We start from the raw sequence: 15,045 nt of genomic DNA, 5'->3' as shown, positions 1-15,045 counted from the left end.
TATGTAGCTGGGAATTACTGGTTTTATGTAGCTGTGAATTACTGGTTTTATGTAGCTGGGAATTATAGGTTTTATGTCGCTGTGAATTATTGGTTTTATGTAGCTGTGAATTACTGGTTTTATGTAGCTGTGAATTACTGGTTTTATGTTGCTGGGAATTATAGGTTTTTGGCGCTGTGAATTACTGGTTTTATGTAGCTGGGAATTATTGGTTTTATGTAGCTGGGAATTATTGGTTTTATGTAGCTGTGAATTATTGGTTTTATGTAGCTGTGAATTACTGGTTTTATGTAGCTGGGAATTACTGGTTTTATGTAGCTGGGAATTATAGGTTTTATGTCGCTGTGAATTACTGGTTTTATGTAGCTGTGAATTATTGGTTTTATGTAGCTGTGAATTACTGGTTATATGTAGCTGTGAATTACTGGTTTTATGTAGCTGTGAATTATTGGTTTTATGTAGCTGTGAATTACTGGTTTTATGTAGCTGTGAATTACTGGTTTTATGTAGCTGGGAATTATAGGTTTTATGTAGCTGTGAATTACTGGTTTTATGTAGCTGTGAATTATTGGTTTTATGTAGCTGTGAATTACTGGTTTTATGTAGCTGTGAATTACTGGTTTCATGTAGCTGGGAATTATAGGTTTTATGTAGCTGTGAATTACTGGTTTTATGTAGCTGTGAATTACTGGTTTTATGTAGCTGTGAATTATTGGTTTTATGTAGCTGTGAATTACTGGTTTTATGTAGCTGTGAATTACTGGTTTTATGTAGCTAGGAATTATAGGTTTTATGTCGCTGTGAATTACTGGTTTTATGTAGCTGGGAATTATAGGTTTTATGTAGCTGTGAATTACTGGTTTTATGTAGCTGTGAATTACTGGTTTTATGTAGCTGGGAATTATAGGTTTTATGTAGCTGGGAATTATTGGTGTTATGTAGCTGGGAATTACTGGTTTTATGTAGCTGGGAATTATAGGTTTTATGTAGCTGGGAATTATTGGTTTTATGTAGCTGTGAATTACTGGTTTTATGTAGCTGGGAATTATAGGTTTTATGTAGCTGTGAATTACTGGTTTTATGTAGCTGGGAATTATAGGTTTTATGTCGCTGTGAATTACTGGTTTTATGTAGCTGGGAATTATAGGTTTTATGTAGCTGTGAATTACTGGTTTTATGTAGCTGTGAATTACTGGTTTTATGTAGCTGGGAATTATAGGTTTTATGTAGCTGGGAATTATTGGTGTTATGTAGCTGGGAATTATTGGTTTTATGTAGCTGGGAATTATAGGTTTTATGTAGCTGGGAATTATTGGTTTTATGTAGCTGTGAATTACTGGTTTTATGTAGCTGGGAATGATAGGTTTTATGTAGCTGTGAATTACTGGTTTTATGTAGCTGTGAATTACTAGTTTTATGTAGCTGGGAATTATAGGTTTTATGTCGCTGTGAATTACTGGTTTTATGTAGCTGGGAATTATAGGTTTTATGTAGCTGTGAATTATTGGTTTTATGTAGCTGTGAATTATTGGTTTTATGTAGCTGGGAATTATAGGTTTTATGTAGCTGGGAATTATAGGTTTTATGTAGCTGTGAATTACTGGTTTTATGTAGCTGGGAATTACTGGTTTTATGTAGCTGGGAATTATAGGTTTTATGTAGCTGGGAATTACTGGTTTTTATGTAGCTGGGAATTATAGGTTTTATGTAGCTGTGAATTACTGGTTTTATGTAGCTGGGAATTATTGGTTTTATGTAGCTGTGAATTATTGGTTTTATGTAGCTGTGAATTATTGGTTTTATGTAGCTGGGAATTATAGGTTTTATGTAGCTGGGAATTATAGGTTTTATGTAGCTGTGAATTACTGGTTTTATGTAGCTGGGAATTACTGGTTTTATGTAGCTGGGAATTATAGGTTTTATGTAGCTGGGAATTATTGGTTTTATGTAGCTGGGAATTACTGGTTTTATGTAGCTGGGACTTATAGGTTTTATGTAGCTGTGAATTACTGGTTTTATGTAGCTGTGAATTATTGGTTTTATGTAGCTGTGAATTATTGGTTTTATGTAGCTGGGAATTATAGGTTTTATGTAGCTGGGAATTATAGGTTTTATGTAGCTGGGAATTATAGGTTTTATGTAGCTGGGAATTATTGGTTTTATGTAGCTGTGAATTATTGGTTTTATGTAGCTGTGAATTATTGGTTTTATGTAGCTGTGAATTATTGGTTTTATGTAGCTGTGAATTATTGGTTTTATGTAGCTGGGAATTATAGGTTTTATGTAGCTGGGAATTATTGGTTTTATGTAGCTGTGAATTATTGGTTTTATGTAGCTGGGAATTACTGGTTTTATGTAGCTGGGAATTATAGGTTTTATGTAGCTGGGAATTATAGGTTTTATGTAGCTGTGAATTACTGGTTTTATGTAGCTGGGAATTATTGGTTTTATGTAGCTGTGAATTACTGGTTTTTTGTAGCTGGGAATTACTGGTTTTATGTAGCTGGGAATTATTGGTTTTATGTAGCTGGGAATTATAGGTTTTATGTAGCTGTGAATTACTGGTTTTATGTAGCTGGGAATTACTGGTTTTATTTAGCTGGGAATTATAGGTTTTATGTAGCTGGGAATTATTGGTTTTATGTAGCTGGGAATTACTGGTTTTATGTAGCTGGGAATTATAGGTTTTATGTAGCTGGGAATTATAGGTTTTATGTAGCTGGGAATTATTGGTTTTATGTAGCTGGGAATTACTGGTTTTATGTAGCTGGGAATTATAGGTTTTATGTAGCTGGGAATTATTGGTTTTATGTAGCTGTGAATTACTGGTTTTATGTAGCTGGGAATTATAGGTTTTATGTAGCTGTGAATTACTGGTTTTATGTAGCTGGGAATTATTGGTTTTATGTAGCTGTGAATTATTGGTTTTATGTAGCTGTGAATTATTGGTTTTATGTAGCTGGGAATTATAGGTTTTATGTAGCTGGGAATTATAGGTTTTATGTAGCTGTGAATTACTGGTTTTATGTAGCTGGGAAGTACTGGTTTTATGTAGCTGGGAATTATAGGTTTTATGTAGCTGGGAATTATTGGTTTTATGTAGCTGGGAATTACTGGTTTTATGTAGCTGGGAATTATAGGTTTTATGTAGCTGGGAATTATAGGTTTTATGTAGCTGTGAATTATTGGTTTTATGTAGCTGGGAATTATTGATTTTATGTAGCTGGGAATTACTGGTTTTATGTAGCTGGGAATTATAGGTTTTATGTAACTGGGAATTATAGGTTTTATGTAGCTGGGAATTATTGGTTTTATGTAGCTGTGAATTATTGGTTTTATGTAGCTGGGAATTACTGGTTTTATGTAGCTGGGAATTATAGGTTTTATGTAACTGGGAATTATAGGTTTTATGTAGCTGTGAATTATTGGTTTTATGTAGCTGTGAATTATTGATTTTATGTAGCTGGGAATTACTGGTTTTATGTAGCTGGGAATTATAGGTTTTATGTAGCTGGGAATTATAGGTTTTATGTAGCTGTGAATTACTGGTTTTATGTAGCTGGGAATTATTGGTTTTATGTAGCTGTGAATTACTGGTTTTATGTAGCTGGGAATTACTGGTTTTATGTAGCTGGGAATTATTGGTTTTATGTAGCTGGGAATTATTGGTTTTATGTAGCTGTGAATTACTGGTTTTATGTAGCTGTGAATTATAGGTTTTATGTAGCTGGGAATTATTGGTTTTATGTAGCTGGGAATTATAGGTTTTATGTAGCTGTGAATTACTGGTTTTATGTAGCTGTGAATTATTGGTTTTATGTAGCTGTGAATTATTGGTTTTATGTAGCTGGGAATTATAGGTTTTATGTAGCTGGGAATTATAGGTTTTATGTAACTGTGAATTACTGGTTTTATGTAGCTGGGAATTACTGGTTTTATGTAGCTGGGAATTATAGGTTTTATGTAGCTGGGAATTATTGGTTTTATGTAGCTGTGAATTATTGGTTTTATGTAGCTGGGAATTACTGGTTTTATGTAGCTGGGAATTATAGGTTTTATGTAGCTGGGAATTATTGGTTTTATGTAGCTGTGAATTATTGGTTTTATGTAGCTGGGAATTACTGGTTTTATGTATCTGGGAATTATAGGTTTTATGTCGCTGTGAATTACTGGTTTTATGTAGCTGGGAATTATAGGTTTATGTAGCTGTGAATTATTGGTTTTATGTAGCTGGGAATTATAGGTTTTATGTAGCTGTGAATTATTGGTTTTATGTAGCTGGGAATTATTGGTTTTATGTAGCTGTGAATTACTGGTTTTATGTAGCTGGGAATTATAGGTTTTATGTAGCTGTGAATTACTGGTTTTATGTAGCTGGGAATTATAGGTTTTATGTAGCTGTGAATTACTGGTTTTATGTAGCTGTGAATTACTGGTTTTATGTAGCTGGGAATTATAGGTTTTATGTAGCTGTGAATTATTGGTTTTATGTAGCTGTGAATTACTGGTTTTATGTAGCTGTGAATTACTGGTTTCATGTAGCTGGGAATTATAGGTTTTATGTAGCTGTGAATTACTGGTTTTATGTAGCTGTGAATTACTGGTTTTATGTAGCTGTGAATTATTGGTTTTATGTTGCTGTGAATTACTGGTTTTATGTAGCTGTGAATTACTGGTTTTATGTAGCTGGGAATTATAGGTTTTATGTCGCTGTGAATTACTGGTTTTATGTAGCTGGGAATTATAGGTTTTATGTAGCTGTGAATTACTGGTTTTATGTAGCTGTGAATTACTGGTTTTATGTAGCTGGGAATTATAGGTTTTATGTAGCTGGGAATTATTGGTGTTATGTAGCTGGGAATTACTGGTTTTATGTAGCTGGGAATTATAGGTTTTATGTAGCTGGGAATTATTGGTTTTATGTAGCTGTGAATTACTGGTTTTATGTAGCTGGGAATTATAGGTTTTATGTAGCTGTGAATTACTGGTTTTATGTAGCTGTGAATTACTGGTTTTATGTAGCTGGGAATTATAGGTTTTATGTCGCTGTGAATTACTGGTTTTATGTAGCTGGGAATTATAGGTCTTATGTAGCTGTGAATTACTGGTTTTATGTAGCTGTGAATTACTGGTTTTATGTAGCTGGGAATTATAGGTTTTATGTAGCTGGGAATTATTGGTGTTATGTAGCTGGGAATTACTGGTTTTATGTAGCTGGGAATTATAGGTTTTATGTAGCTGGGAATTATTGGTTTTATGTAGCTGTGAATTACTGGTTTTATGTAGCTGGGAATTATAGGTTTTATGTAGCTGTGAATTACTGGTTTTATGTAGCTGTGAATTACTGGTTTTATGTAGCTGGGAATTATAGGTTTTATGTCGCTGTGAATTACTGGTTTTATGTAGCTGGGAATTATAGGTCTTATGTAGCTGTGAATTACTGGTTTTATGTAGCTGTGAATTACTGGTTTTATGTATCTGGGAATTATAGGTTTTATGTAGCTGGGAATTATTGGTGTTATGTAGCTGGGAATTACTGGTTTTATGTAGCTGGGAATTATAGGTTTTATGTAGCTGGGAATTATTGGTTTTATGTAGCTGTGAATTACTGGTTTTATGTAGCTGGGAATTATAGGTTTTATGTAGCTGTGAATTACTGGTTTTATGTAGCTGGGAATTATAGGTTTTATGTAGCTGTGAATTACTGGTTTTATGTAGCTGGGAATTATAGGTTTTATGTCGCTGTGAATTACTGGTTTTATGTAGCTGGGAATTATAGGTTTTATGTAGCTGTGAATTATTGGTTTTATGTAGCTGTGAATTATTGGTTTTATGTAGCTGGGAATTATAGGTTTTATGTAGCTGGGAATTATAGGTTTTATGTAGCTGTGAATTACTGGTTTTATGTAGCTGGGAATTACTGGATTTATGTAGATGGGAATTACAGGTTTTATGTAGCTGGGAATTATTGGTTTATGTAGCTGGGAATTACTGGTTTTATGTAGCTGGGAATTATAGGTTTTATGTAGCTGTGAATTACTGGTTTTATGTAGCTGGGAATTATTGGTTTTATGTAGCTGTGAATTATTGGTTTTATGTAGCTGTGAATTATTGGTTTTATGTAGCTGGGAATTATAGGTTTTATGTAGCTGGGAATTATTGGTTTTATGTAGCTGTGAATTACTGGTTTTATGTAGCTGGGAATTACTGGTTTTATGTAGCTGGGAATTATAGGTTTTATGTAGCTGGGAATTATTGGTTTTATGTAGCTGGGAATTACTGGTTTTATGTAGCTGGGACTTATAGGTTTTATGTAGCTGTGAATTACTGGTTTTATGTAGCTGTGAATTATTGGTTTTATGTAGCTGGGAATTATAGGTTTTATGTAGCTGGGAATTATAGGTTTTATGTAGCTGGGAATTATAGGTTTTATGTAGCTGGGAATTATTGGTTTTATGCAGCTGTGAATTATTGGTTTTATGTAGCTGTGAATTATTGGTTTTATGTAGCTGTGAATTATTGGTTTTATGTAGCTGTGAATTATTGGTTTTATGTAGCTGGGAATTATAGGTTTTATGTAGCTGGGAATTATTGGTTTTATGTAGCTGTGAATTATTGGTTTTATGTAGCTGGGAATTACTGGTTTTATGTAGCTGGGAATTATAGGTTTTATGTAGCTGGGAATTATAGGTTTTATGTAGCTGTGAATTACTGGTTTTATGTAGCTGGGAATTATTGGTTTTATGTAGCTGTGAATTACTGGTTTTATGTAGCTGGGAATTACTGGTTTTATGTAGCTGGGAATTATTGGTTTTATGTAGCTGGGAATTATAGGTTTTATGTAGCTGTGAATTACTGGTTTTATGTAGCTGGGAATTACTGGTTTTATTTAGCTGGGAATTATAGGTTTTATGTAGCTGGGAATTATTGGTTTTATGTAGCTGGGAATTACTGGTTTTATGTAGCTGGGAATTATAGGTTTTATGTCGATGGGAATTATAGGTTTTATGTAGCTGGGAATTATTGGTTTTATGTAGCTGGGAATTACTGGTTTTATGTAGCTGGGAATTATAGGTTTTATGTAGCTGGGAATTATTGGTTTTATGTAGCTGTGAATTACTGGTTTTATGTAGCTGGGAATTATAGGTTTTATGTAGCTGTGAATTACTGGTTTTATGTAGCTGGGAATTATTGGTTTTATGTAGCTGTGAATTATTGGTTTTATGTAGCTGTGAATTATTGGTTTTATGTAGCTGGGAATTATAGGTTTTATGTAGCTGGGAATTATAGGTTTTATGTAGCTGTGAATTACTGGTTTTATGTAGCTGGGAAGTACTGGTTTTATGTAGCTGGGAATTATAGGTTTTATGTAGCTGGGAATTATTGGTTTTATGTAGCTGGGAATTACTGGTTTTATGTAGCTGGGAATTATAGGTTTTATGTAGCTGGGAATTATAGGTTTTATGTAGCTGTGAATTATTGGTTTTATGTAGCTGGGAATTATTGATTTTATGTAGCTGGGAATTACTGGTTTTATGTAGCTGGGAATTATAGGTTTTATGTCACTGGGAATTATAGGTTTTATGTAGCTGGGAATTATTGGTTTTATGTAGCTGTGAATTATTGGTTTTATGTAGCTGGGAATTACTGGTTTTATGTAGCTGGGAATTATAGGTTTTATGTAACTGGGAATTATAGGTTTTATGTAGCTGTGAATTCTTGGTTTTATGTAGCTGTGAATTATTGATTTTATGTAGCTGGGAATTACTGGTTTTATGTAGCTGGGAATTATAGGTTTTATGTAGCTGGGAATTATAGGTTTTATGTAGCTGTGAATTACTGGTTTTATGTAGCTGGGAATTATTGGTTTTATGTAGCTGTGAATTACTGGTTTTATGTAGCTGGGAATTACTGGTTTTATGTAGCTGGGAATTATTGGTTTTATGTAGCTGGGAATTATTGGTTTTATGTAGCTGTGAATTACTGGTTTTATGTAGCTGTGAATTATAGGTTTTATGTAGCTGGGAATTATTGGTTTTATGTAGCTGGGAATTATAGGTTTTATGTAGCTGTGAATTACTGGTTTTATGTAGCTGTGAATTATTGGTTTTATGTAGCTGTGAATTATTGGTTTTATGTAGCTGGGAATTATAGGTTTTATGTAGCTGGGAATTATAGGTTTTATGTAGCTGTGAATTACTGGTTTTATGTAGCTGGGAATTACTGGTTTTATGTAGCTGGGAATTATAGGTTTTATGTAGCTGGGAATTATTGGTTTTATGTAGCTGTGAATTATTGGTTTTATGTAGCTGGGAATTACTGGTTTTATGTAGATGGGAATTATAGGTTTTATGTAGCTGGGAATTATTGGTTTTATGTAGCTGTGAATTATTGGTTTTATGTAGCTGGGAATTACTGGTTTTATGTAGCTGGGAATTATAGGTTTTATGTCGCTGTGAATTACTGGTTTTATGTAGCTGGGAATTATAGGTTTTATGTAGCTGTGAATTATTGGTTTTATGTAGCTGGGAATTATAGGATTTATGTAGCTGGGAATTATAGGTTTTATGTAGCTGTGAATTATTGGTTTTATGTAGCTGGGAATTATTGGTTTTATGTAGCTGTGAATTACTGGTTTTATGGAGCTGGGAATTATAGGTTTTAAGTAGCTGTGAATTACTGGTTTTATGTAGCTGTGAATTACTGGTTTTATGTAGCTGGGAATTATAGGTTTTATGTAGCTGTGAATTATTGGTTTTATGTCGCTGGGAATTATTGGTTTTATGTAGCTGTGAATTATAGGTTTTATGTAGCTGTGAATTATTGGTTTTATGTAGCTGGGAATTATAGGTTTTATGTAGCTGGGAATTATAGGTTTTATGTCGCTGTGAATTACTGGTTTTATGTAGCTGGGAATTATAGGTTTTATGTAGCTGTGAATTATAGGTTTTATGTAGCTGGGAATTACTGGTTTTATGTAGCTGGGAATTACTTGTTTTATGTAGCTGGGAATTATAGGTTTTATGTAGCTGGGAATTATTGGTTTTATGTAGCTGGGAATTACTGGTTTTATGTAGCTGGGAATTATAGGTTTTATGTAGCTGTGAATTACTGGTTTTATGTAGCTGGGAATTATTGGTTTTATGTAGCTGTGAATTATTGGTTTTATGTAGCTGTGAATTATTGGTTTTATGTAGCTGGGAATTATAGGTTTTATGTAGCTGGGAATTATAGGTTTTATGTAGCTGTGAATTACTGGTTTTATGTAGCTGGGAATTACTGGTTTTATGTAGCTGGGAATTATAGGTTTTATGTAGCTGGGAATTATTGGTTTTATGTAGCTGGGGATTACTGGTTTTATGTAGCTGGGAATTATAGGTTTTATGTAGCTGGGAATTATTGGTTTTATGTAGCTGTGAATTACTGGTTTTATGTAGCTGTGAATTATAGGTTTTATGTAGCTGTGAATTATAGGTTTTATGTAGCTGGGAATTACTGGTTTTATGTAGCTGGGAATTATAGGTTTTATGTAGCTGTGAATTATAGGTTTTATGTAGCTGTGAATTATAGGTTTTATGTAGCTGTGAATTATAGGTTTTATGTAGCTGTGAATTATAGGTTTTATGTAGCTGTGAATTATAGGTTTTATGTAGCTGGGAATTATTGGTTTTATGTAGCTGGGAATTATAGGTTTTATGTAGCTGTGAATTATAGGTTTTATGTAGCTGTGAATTATAGGTTTTATGTAGCTGTGAATTATAGGTTTTATGTAGCTGGGAATTACTGGTTTTATGTAGCTGGGAATTATAGGTTTTATGTAGCTGTGAATTATAGGTTTTATGTAGCTGTGAATTATAGGTTTTATGTAGCTGTGAATTATAGGTTTTATGTAGCTGTGAATTATAGGTTTTATGTAGCTGAGAATTATAGGTTTTATGTAGCTGTGAATTATAGGTTTTATGTAGCTGTGAATTATTGGTTTTATGTAGCTGGGAATTATTGGTTTTATGTAGCTGGGAATTATAGGTTTTATGTAGCTGTGAATTACTGGTTTTATGTAGCTGGGAATTATTGGTTTTATGTAGCTGGGAATTACTGGTTTTATGTAGCTGGGAATTATAGGTTTTATGTAGCTGGGAATTATTGGTTTTATGTAGCTGGGAATTATAGGTTTTATGTAGCTGGGAATTATTGGTTTTATGTAGCTGGGAATTACTGGTTTTATGTAGCTGGGAATTATAGGTTTTATGTAGCTGGGAATTATTGGTTTTATGTAGCTGTGAATTACTGGTTTTATGTAGCTGTGAATTACTGGTTTTATGTAGCTGTGAATTACTGGTTTTATGTAGCTGGGAATTATAGGTTTTATGTAGCTGTGAATTACTGGTTTTATGTAGCTGGGAATTATTGGTTTTATGTAGCTGTGAATTATTGCTTTTATGTAGCTGTGAATTATTGGTTTTATGTAGCTGGGAATTATAGGTTTTATGTAGCTGGGAATTATAGGTTTTATGTAGCTGTGAATTACTGGTTTTATGTAGCTGGGAAGTACTGGTTTTATGTAGCTGTGAATTTTAGGTTTTATATAGCTGGGAATTATTGGTTTTATGTCGCTGGGAATTATAGGTTTTATGTAGCTGTGAATTACTGGTTTTATGTAGCTGTGAATTATTGGTTTTATGTAGCTGTGAATTATTGGTTTTATGTAGCTGGGAATTATAGGTTTTATGTAGCTGGGAATTATAGGTTTTATGTAACTGTGAATTACTGGTTTTATGTAGCTGGGAATTATTCGTTTTATGTAGCTGGGAATTATTGGTTTTATGTAGCTGGGAATTATAGGTTTTATGTAGCTGGGAATTATTGGTTTTATGTAGCTGGGAATTATAGGTTTTATGTAGCTGGGAATTATTGGTTTTATGTAGCTGTGAATTATTGGTTTTATGTAGCTGGGAATTATTGGTTTTATGTAGCTGGGAATTATTGGTTTTATGTAGCTGTGAATTATTGGTTTTATGTAGCTGGGAATTATTGGTTTTATGTAGCTGGGAATTATTGGTTTTATGTAGCTGGGAATTATAGGTTTTATGTAGCTGTGAATTATTGGTTTTATGTAGCTGGGAATTATTGGTTTTATGTAGCTGTGAATTATTGGTTTTATGTAGCTGGGAATTATTGGTTTTATGTAGCTGTGAATTATTGGTTTTATGTAGCTGTGAATTATTGGTTTTATGTAGCTGTGAATTATAGGATTTATGTAGCTGGGAATTATTGGTTTTATGTAGCTGTGAATTATTGGTTTTATGTAGCTGTGAATTATAGGTTTTATGTAGCTGTGAATTACTGGTTTTATGTAGCTGGGAATTATTGGTTTTGTGTCGTCCAGTGTTTGTATCCATGTGATTCCCACATTGTGATTCCCACATGCCATAGCACGTCACCTCACCACACTTATTAACTACTGAGGTGAAAACAGGAACATTCATGTAAAATATAATGAAGGAATCAGGGGTGATTGAAGGTGGGAAGGGAAAGGAAGGAAATTGGAGACTTATTAATAGTTTCAATAAACATCATTGTTCTTTCAGAAACATTTTCCAAACATCCAAGCCTTTTTCTGCAGTCCAGAAATATGGACTGATGAACAATTGTGTAATGTCGTTTTTTTTTCTTCCTTTATTCAGTCACTTCTAAATGTGAAATAACATCAGAGAATTGTTTTTAAAATTGAAGTATCATGGCCTTTTTATACTGTTCCTCTCTTTTTACCTGACAAGAACTTCGCTTGTTGTCAGCATAACAGAGAAATTGTTGATTTTTATTCTTCTTCTCTTACAAGGAACTTCAATGCAGGAGGAGGCCATTTGGCCCATTAAGCGTGCACCATGATTGTCATCATTGTGCTTCCCCTTCTCCCCCCATCTTTTCTACCGCTCCCCTTATTATATACTTTGTTTGTTTGTTTGATTTTTTTTGTGTGGTAAATGTTAGCTCTCTCACGAGCCTCGATCCTGTATACAAAAAAAACAAAAAAAAACATGTGGTTGTTTGTCCATGCTCTATCGTTTTTAAATAATGACTGTCAAGCAGCATGTATCTTTTTAAAGTCTGTGGTATGACTTGGTGAAGGTTGGAACCACCGACCTTCCAGACTCCATTTCCACTTATAAAATTTAAATACCCAAGGATAACACAGAAATATGGCACCTTCCTTATTTTTCATCATAGTATGATCATTTGTGAAAGCTTTACTTCAATAATGTATTCTTTTTGTGTATTAAACTAATACATTGAATTGCAGGGCAAAACTGGAGGAAAGGGTGACCCAGGACTTACGGTATGTTCTATTTTTATTGCGCAGTTTTTGTTTATTCTGTTTAATCTGCCACTGGTTGTACTCACACAATAGTAACTAGAACATCTGAAAATGCAAAGCCCGTCCGAGTCCATTGCAATGAAACGTCTTCTTCTTCTTCCGTTTTCTCAAAATAACGAAAACAGTTTTTAAAAATTCAAAATTAAAATTGATGATTTTATGCAGCCTTGACCTTTGAGCTTCAGATAAAAAAAATAATCAGCTTCTAGCTTTTGATTAGTGAACCAATTCTGTCACCCAATATGCGAATTCTTAAAATCTCAGGTCAATCGGATGAAAATTGACGATTTTATGCGATGCTGACCTTTGACCTTTTGACCAAATTATTAATTTGCCTTCTCCATATTTTCATAATAAAGCTTTGTTGAAAATTTGATGCCAAAACTCAAATGGTAAAAAAGTTATGACCCGAACAGATACACGACACACACACACACACACACACACACACACACACACACACACACACACACACACACACACACAGACACAGACACACACACACACACAGACAGACACACACACACTGACACACACACACACACACAGACACACACACGCAGACACACACACGCACACACACACTCACACAGACACACACACACACACAGACACACACACACACACACACACACACACACACACACACAGAGACACACACACACACACACACACAGACAGACACACACACACACACACTGACACACACACACACACACACACACACACACACACACACAGAAGTTATTGCAAAATCCCATCTCCCGCTGCTCACGGGATAATAAAAATCGAATGTTCTTTTCTCTCCACTGGAGCCGGATTATGAGGTTCTCCTTCACAAAGTGGATCAAGTGCATCTGATCCACAGATCCATAGTTTCCCATTTTCAGTTTTCACACAGTGCAGATTGTATCGCGTTGAATTTATGTTTGATACAAGATTTAAATTATCCAAATAACTTGAGCAAGTTTGTTAAAAGCATCTTCAGATTACCTTTTGTGATTCTATAAACGGATAGACTGATCCTCCATATTGTCCTGTGTAATTTGGAATTTGTCTTTTTATTTAATTCAGAGGGAAGATGTGATTAAACTCATAAAAGAAATTTGTGGTGAGTATTTGAAAAATTATAACGCTCTGCTCCTCTTTGTGCCGCTCGTGAAGAATTATTTTTTGGTTTTTAATCTTTCATGAGATTTCTGCAATTTCAAGTCTCACTCTGTTACTTATACTTTTATCTTTGTCCATTTGTGAGTAAAAATTATTAAATGGGATTGGGAATGATTACTGTGTTTCTCATGTGTGGTTTTGGCCTTTTCATGAAGACGGAGTCGAGACTCATGGACGAGCCTGAGCCACACCGCAGAGCGGAACACAACGTCGCAGAATGAAACGAACAGCAGAAAGAGGTGGCGTGGGAACATGGCAACAGCAACAATGAGGGACAAAATAGAGGAGGACTTTGAGGGATAAGAGACGTGAGGAAGAGTGCAAGGGGAGGATACTCTGTGAGGTGTGGTGCTTTGAATGTGGTGCTTATGATTGGTGAAGAACAAGAAGATGGATACAACCGCAAAGTCTCAATCATAGAAATGGAAGGGGAAACTGTTAACCCAAAAAGGAGGGCTTGTATCGGGGTTAATGAAGGTAGAAAAGTTCATGGTTGTGAATTGGGGATGACCTGAGATGATGGTGAACAGCTGTCTTGAAGCCCAAGAGGGAGGAATGACATTGAAGAGTCTGAAGAAGTTGGTTCAACAGGTGGAGAAAAAAATGGAATGAATGAGTGGAGGTGAGTAGGTGATTCTGGATTTTGGGAGTTTCACCAATAGGGGGTTACTTGTAAACAATGTGTGCCCTGTGGAAATAATGGGTGGGGAGAGGGGTGGAGGGGGACACGCACGGAAAGGGCAGAGTGTGCACGTCCTGAAAGGAGGCGGTAGAAGACAGAGAAACCACCGACCTGTCTCCAATGTGAACGTGATAGGCCCATGGACTAAGCTTCAGCACAGAAGAAATTCAATGATTTTGATGATCTTTGTTTCCACGGTGACAAGCTGAGCAACATGTGAAGCAGGGTTTGTAGCCCAGAGAGGAGAGCAGTTCTCAATCAAGCTGCAGACGAAGGCCTTGTAAGCAGATAAAAATTCAGATATGTCGAAGAAAGACTTGGCATGATGGCGGATGCCCAGTCAGTTGGAGACAATTTAGAAATGTGATTTGCCCAAGAAAGGTCATGGCTGATAGTGAGGTCCAAAAGTTTGAGTGACAACTTTTTCACGAGGATTGTTGAGGACGTAGATGGGTGTATTGACCAAATGGTCTTTCCAAGGCGAGATTGTGAGATCTCCCTGTTTATACAATAACCTGAAAATGCTTTAGTCATACAAAGCAGAAATATTGCATCACACCTGGATGCCTATTTACGGAAGTGCTGATTAAATTTTGTAACAATTCTACAATTAGACACTGAAGATCATATACAGTCGTGGCCAAAAATATTGGCACCCTTACACTTTTTTCAAACAATGCACCATTTCTTCCAGAAAATTGTTGAAATTAAAAATATTTTTGTATCCACATTTGTATTTCTTTGGTTTGCAGTGGAACAAAACAAAAAAGCGGAAATTTTTTAAATCTTAGCTTATTCCACTCACAAATCCTAAAAT

General features: G+C 34.7%; 1 protein-coding gene across 1 annotated transcript in view; it reads left to right on the top strand.

Annotated features, from left to right (window-relative positions):
* The window catches only part of LOC137431901 (uncharacterized), a 351,683-nt gene that overhangs the window by 302,133 nt on the left and 34,505 nt on the right, over positions 1-15,045 (top strand). The window contains exons 29-30 of the mRNA XM_068123735.2: positions 12,302-12,337; positions 13,451-13,487. Coding sequence (XP_067979836.2) covers positions 12,302-12,337; positions 13,451-13,487 — 73 coding nt within the window. The remainder of the gene's footprint in view (positions 1-12,301; positions 12,338-13,450; positions 13,488-15,045) is intronic.

This window comes from Myxine glutinosa, chromosome 7, assembly GCF_964187855.1.
Source record: "Myxine glutinosa chromosome 7, kmMyxGlut1.1, whole genome shotgun sequence".
Classification (NCBI taxonomy): domain Eukaryota; kingdom Metazoa; phylum Chordata; class Myxini; order Myxiniformes; family Myxinidae; genus Myxine; species Myxine glutinosa.
The sequence above is the reverse complement of the archived record's forward strand: the minus strand, read 5'-3'. Positions and strand labels throughout refer to the sequence as shown.